The following is a 7,046-nucleotide window of genomic DNA, read 5'->3' on the forward strand; positions in this document are numbered from 1 at the left end:
TACATGACAAATAAAGGGAGGACACAATTTTTTTCGTATATTATTGTATCAGGTGACGTCTTCTTAGTTTCATTATTATTTTGTTTATTATGTTGTAATATTTGTAAAGTGTTTTCATAGTTTTATTTTACATTTTTATCGTGTTTTCTTTTTTTCACTTTAAATATGATATTATTTTGAGGAAGTAGAATTTAAATTATTAGCCGTTAGAGGTTTGGTTTTGGGAATTTAACTGAGTGATATTTTATTTAAATTAAGTGTCGAAACTCATTTATCCTCACTTGTCATAATTTAGATTGATGCACGTGAATTCAATAATGAGTTTGATGGTATAATTACATCATCTATGTCATAAAATTATTAATATGATAATTCTTCCCTCTTCTTTTATTTTTCTTGCGTACTGTTTTCTTTAAAGGATAGAGAGATTTTGAATACACATACATGACATCCCCATTTGTTAAACAATTTTTATTGGGATAATGATACTTTGATAATATAGTTTGATAACATTTTGACATAGCTTACATGTCAAAATGTTACTCATTCATGTGAAAATCAAATTAGAAAAAGGAAAATGACATGAAAAGAAAAATAGGGTAGGATTTCATGGTGGGATTTCATTTTGTCATTTTAAAATTGGATTCTGAGACAACCTTAGAGAACCCTAAAAGGACTTCCCTCCCACTCACCCGTTTTTGTGCCTCTTTCAAAAAGTTTCGTCGGAGTGTTGAAGTGTCGTTGTTGACAAAAGTATTGTCCGTTTCGTTGACCGACGCCGTTCACCGGGTGAATATCGTACTGCGTTTGAAACTTTGATTGCAACGATCACCGAAAAAGAGAACATTTTCGTCGTTCCGTGTAGTCGTTTGTCCGTTCGTTTGGAAACTCTTCAGTATTGTTCGGTGTGTTATTTTTGTTCTATTTTTTTTTACCATTTATTGGTTTTACTATTTAATGGGTGTTATTGATATATTATTTATCCTTGTTTGGTTTTGGTGTAGTGTCAATAGAAGAACTTAGTAAACAGAGTAAAACTTATCAGGAAGAAGGTATGTAGGGTTTTGTTAATTTTGATGTGCTATTGTAGATATTTTTACTTTGATGATGGTAGATTTCTCGGATTACAGTTCAATGTAGATGCGCAATGATTTAGATTCAATGTTTATATTGGTTTTAATTTTGTATTCTACCCTCGTACAATCTTTATTTATTGTTTTGATTATAACTTATTCTATAAATAATATTTTCGGACAATTCTAGTTGTATTGTATTCTATATTTAAGCGGCTTTAAAATAGAGATATGTTTCGTTGCATTTGAAATTCTCTACTTTTTTCTCACTTTTATCAGTTGAAGCAAAATTTGCTTAAAAATTTTGTAAAGAAACCCATGCATATTAGATTTTATTTATATGCTTAAGCTTTTGTAAAGGAACTCATGCAATTGAGTTTATAGACCTAATTTAGACCTAATTTAGATTTATGTTTACTTCGAATTTGACACAATTTAAATAGGTTAGACGTGCTCTGCTAAACTTGTACATACAAATCATTTGCTAAATTTTAGAGTTTTAAATTTTGTCTCTTTATATTCTTTTCTTTCTTTTTCTCTCTTTTATGTCCATTTTCATTTTTAAATATTATCTTCTCCTCTGTTACATTTTGTGCTTTTCATTAAAAGAATTGATTCTTGATATTCAATTTATAGAATTAATATTATATATAAGTCAAATTGAATTTTGCATCAAATGATTCCAAACTCCTTAAATTTTCTTTAACTTTTTTTTGTGATTCTAAATTAATTTCTGAATTTAGAAATCAAATAAAGAAGAGATTAAATTTTAATTGATAATTAAACATGGATTAAAGTCAATATATTTTAATTTAATTTTTACAATATGTTAAATTGATTAATTATTTAAGCTTGAATACTGATCTTTATAGATTTGTGATAAAAACGTGATTTTATTTCATCTTTATTTCCATTTTCTTGCGATGTTGCATTTTTTTAGTCAAATAAATTCGGTTTCAACTTAGTATTATTAAAAGTCGGCATTATTAAAACTTAGTATTTTCAATTATTAAACTGTGTTTTTCCCTCAACAATCGTTATTCTATTATGATAATCTCTCATTTCCATTTTCTCAAATTTTGTTATTACTTTTGTTCATCTATACCTAAGTAGATGCCACCGTTTACACATTTATACGGATTCCTTTTGCAACCATATCACTATATTTCAGTTGGTAATACCATAATCAGATATCGAATTACTTAAAGAATATAAATCTAACCTCAAATGAGGATGATGTTGCGCTTTAGCTATGAACGTCATACGCTGCGCTTTCAGTATTTGCTCATCTCCGATTTCGTTGTTCATTCTAGTTTTTCACTGATCATCTTCCTTCTGGGAGGAATTTATGTTGATACAGATCAGTTTTATGGATCAAAATCATCTCTTGTCTCTCTGATAATGAGGTCTTTTCTCTCCTGCTTTGTGCTTGTTAAGAAAAATGAAACTTGTTTGCTATTCTCTAGGCAATCCTCATTGCAGAGTCCATTTGTCGTATGTTGAGATTGGGAGCATTTATTCCTGTACCTCCAAACATTTCTTCTGCACTTTCAATTCCCAAAATGCCCATAGTATTTTTTTTAAAAAAAATAATTAAATAAGATTGGTAAGCAGTAATTATTGCATACAGAATTTTGCAACCTCCAACTACTTTATTCACTTTCTCTCTTTACTTAAATATCGCACTCCCACCCTCTTTCCGTTCTCTTCACCTCACGATTTACTCACTTCACCGTTTACTCATTTCACGATTTCATTCTCACTGATTTTCCCATTTGCTACTGGTTCCCTTGTTTAGCGTGGTCCTTGTTGTGTTTATTGATGGTGTGGGTGTTTGTGGTCCATTGTGTTCATGTTGTTCGTTTTTTTCGTTGGTGTGGTTAGTGGTCCTCTTAGAGTAACACAAGAAGACAATTGGTGGTGCATTGTTCATGAATAAGTGCATGATATCTTATGTTTTAATTTATGGAAGGTCACGACGGATTTTAAAATCTGTTAAAGGTTTTGATGTATTTTCAAAATTCATTGAAAGTATCCAAAACAACATTTAATAGATTTTGAAATAAGTTGAAAGGATTTTGAAATTCATCAAAGTCTTTAAAAAATTTCAAAATTCATTGAAGATTTTCGATTATTATTTTTCAAATTTAGTATTTTAAATTTATTATAAATATTTTTTTATTTTGATTTTATTATTAACTTTTTATTTATGTTTTATTGATTTTTTTTAAGTTTTATTATTTTAAATTTATGAATAATGTGTTAAATGCTTTTTAATAATTTTATTTTGAAGTATTATTATTTTAAATTTATTAAAAATTTGTTAGATGCTTTTTAATAATTTTGTAGACATTACTATTAGTATTATTATTAATCATGTAAGATATTGAGGGATGGATATTATGTTATAGGTGATTATATCAAATTTTTCTTCTCTCATAAATGTAGTGGAGTAGAAAATTTTGATAAATAATTTTATAACAAATGAAATATTTTTCTTTCATGATGAGAAAGATTGTATATCATTTGAGGTTTGGTAATTATAAGATTGAACAAAGTTATTAGTGAATTAAGAAGGAATATGTTTGTCTTGCTCAGATGTGAAAGAAGTGAAAAGTATAGAAAATACAAACCTAATGTTCATTCCAATATATATATCACGTACAAAAGTGAGTATCTTTTGAAGTTAAAAGGCAAACTATCTTCTAATAACGACGGGTGAATATTGAAAATCATTTATTAATATCACAACCACGGTTTGATATAAAATTTAGTAAATCACTCTTGTATTAACTGGTTAAATCCGAGTAAAGAATCATTTAATTATTAATAAATTTTATCGACAATATTTTTATCAACAAATTTTAATCTTTCACAGATGAAAAATCATTTCTGCTGGATTTTCCTAGCTTTTAACATTTGTGAATTCAATTTTTTTATAAAGATATCAAAGCTTAATAATTTATCAGGTTTCAAAGTAATAAATTATTACAACAGAGTTAACTGAACTGAATAACTTGGTAGGTGTGCAATCACAAAAACAACGGTGAAAAAAAATACTTAAGCTTAAATTAAAATGTTGTTCCAAATTCATAAAACTGGAAAACTAGAAGTATGTTTCATTCTCCTTTTATTGTTAGCAGCAAAAAAACGTAAAGAGAATATATATATATATATATATATATATATATATATATATATATATATATATATAATATTGTATAAATAAAAATATTATTTTTAATTATGATTCTTTTATATTTGTACGTACTTTTGAATAAAACTTTGATACTTCTATTGGAGATTTTCCACTAATCCAACAATAATTCCCTTGCAAAAAAACAACCACTATATCGAAAGAATAAATGCAATGAATTCAACACATAATTATCCTAATTCTCGTTTTGGTATTGGACACCACTATAGAAGCTAATACCTCACAAATATTATATGATATTATATAGTAGTTATATGTAGGACTCATTCTATTTAGTGAAAATCTTTAATAATATCTATCTCAATTAGTTTTACTTATTTATAACAATATCAGTCGTATATTATTTATTACCTGTTAGTTTATACTAACCAAATCAATACGAAATAAAGTTAGTAAACTATAAATTAATGTTTTTTTGTCATTTTTAAAACGTGTTTACCTTTACATATCATTTCAAAATAATTTATAATCTTCTTGTTTCTTTTATTCCTAATACATTATTTAATCTTAATATGTATATTCGTATATTTTAAAACTACAAGAATGAATTGTCACATTTTATTTTATTTTATTATATTACAGTATACTGATTTTTATATTTTATTATTATTTTTTATTAATTTTTTAATTTAATTTATTATTAAAAATTTCTACATATAAATGCTTTATCATCAAATAGTATTCCATAGTTTAAAATTATTTTCACTTAATATTATCACTTCAACAGATTAAAAATGTAATTTTATTATTTAAATATTTCATTATTCATCCACATTAAAAAATTTAAACTATTTTTTTATATCACAAAAAATTAATTTATTAGTTACCAATGTAACAAATTGTAATTAACAATGTAACATAATGATTTTTCTTCTTTTTTCCTAATTTATTAAAATTTTATAGCATTTCTGAATAAACATTCATTAATATTTTATAAAACCAAACGAAAGTTAATATTTTTTTTATTTGAAAGTTTTATTTATTATTTATACTTTTTAATTCATACATTAGAAACTCAAAAGTAAAATCACATTAGACATTTTTATTATTTATTTTAATTTTCATTCTTTATTTCTTCAAACTTCCCTTTTTCTTCTTTACTTTCATTTTTATTATTTAGTTTAATTTTATTTCTTTATTGAAAGAAAACTGAGACGAAAACAATCGGCAACATCAGTTAACGTAGATCCAGTTTTGACCGTAACCAGTAAATATATATTGGTATATAATGTTAAGATGATGTTTATTTCTTTTGAAAATAAGTTTAATAAAGAAAACACTCGAGAAAATTATAATCTAATTAAAGAGAAAGCAGATAAAATATAAAATTTAATTATTCTTATTATTATTATAATTGATGATGTTTTAAAAAATATCATTCAATTGACAATTTAAAATATTAATATTTAATTTATATTCATCTGATTTATATATATATATATATATATATTAAAATTAACAGGCTATTTTTTTTTTTTAAGATAGTAGAATCTTATTATATTGAGCCATGCGACGATTTATTACAACGCATTTAGTTAGCGCATAGATTATGTTTGTCACTGAGTAGATACATGACTTTTTAGGAGCAGAGATGGTTCATGGAGATCAGTTGCAGATGATGCCGGCGAAAGTCTTTCAAACCGAACCCATAAGGCTGTGTCCGCTTTCTGGGTGACCACCAAATGCCTGTTTCTAGCATCATCAAACTGAATCCCAACATAGCCACATGAAGTACTATCGAGAGGACAGAACAAGATGTTGTAGCCCCCAATGTCAACAGGAACACTCTGAATCTTAAACCAACCTTTTACTATGTTGTCGTATCCTCTAAGTTTAACAGGGAGTTCCTCTTCCTCAGCCTTCACAGCAGTCCACAGAGACGGAGTGGGAGCACACCGAGGCGGAGCAATGAACTCTAAGATCAAATTAGCGCCTTCGTCTATATAATAGAGTCTAGGTGGGGTTGAAATTTGTACCGGGAAGCCGAGAGAGAAAGGATTGGGATTTTGGACAACGGACAAAGGACAAGTTTCGTTTCCGGTTGCTGCATATTCTACTCCACCTCCGTTGCCAGTTATTATAACTGGCCTCAGACCGTATATGCCACCATTTCGAAGACGTTTACCTTCAGTGTCCACCACAACAGCGCTGGCTGAAGGAAGCTTCGAGGTGAAGGCACAAAGTAGAAACAGAGAGAGGAAGGTCGTAAACTTCATTTTTTAGGAGGTTCTACAAGGCTTATCTTCTGTTTGTGTGAACTAATAATATAGGAAACATGTATTTATAGAGGCGCGAGTACAGAGGCAGATACCTGCACAAGATATTTTATAGTTTGAGTGAACAATTTCTTATCTATTTTATGTGGTTCAACTTTTCTCAGTACAGACCATGAGCAAAGTAGGTTAAACGTGGAATGCAAGGAGTTTACGGACACTGCAAGAGTTTCAGAAGCTTTCTTCTAAAGTTGAATCACGTGAATGAGCCAAACTTGTCGTATACTGTTATAATGAATATTAAAAATTTCTTTTTTATTAAAATTATGGGTTAAATATATTTTTAGTTCCTGAGGCGATTTTGGTTTTAGTCCCTCAAATTAATGTATAATTTAGTTCTTTAATTTTAGAAAACTCTGGTTTTAGTTTTTTTTACCAAATTTTTTTAACTTTATTTGCTGTTTCAAACGCGTTTTACAGATAACATTGAAATAAAAATATGTCAAACAGTGTAAACAATCTAAATGTTATAATGAAACGTGC

The 7,046-nt window shown here is 27.4% G+C and overlaps 1 protein-coding gene across 1 annotated transcript; it reads right to left on the bottom strand.

The window, feature by feature from the left end:
- Positions 1 to 5,756: 5,756 nt before the first annotated feature.
- LOC106766503 (factor Xa inhibitor BuXI-like) lies at positions 5,757 to 6,562 on the bottom strand. Its single transcript, XM_014651230.2, has one exon. The coding sequence runs from the start codon at positions 6,504 to 6,506 to the stop codon at positions 5,847 to 5,849; it is 660 nt and encodes a 219-aa protein (XP_014506716.1). The 5' UTR covers positions 6,507 to 6,562; the 3' UTR covers positions 5,757 to 5,846.
- Positions 6,563 to 7,046: the final 484 nt, after the last annotated feature.

Source organism: Vigna radiata, chromosome 1, assembly GCF_000741045.1.
Source record: "Vigna radiata var. radiata cultivar VC1973A chromosome 1, Vradiata_ver6, whole genome shotgun sequence".
Taxonomy (NCBI): Eukaryota; Viridiplantae; Streptophyta; class Magnoliopsida; order Fabales; family Fabaceae; genus Vigna; species Vigna radiata.

Excerpts from the sequence above, each read along its gene's own strand:
- LOC106766503 (XM_014651230.2), bottom strand. The coding sequence starts at position 6,506 with ATGAAGTTTACGACCTTCCTCTCTCTGTTTCTACTTTGTGCCTTCACC.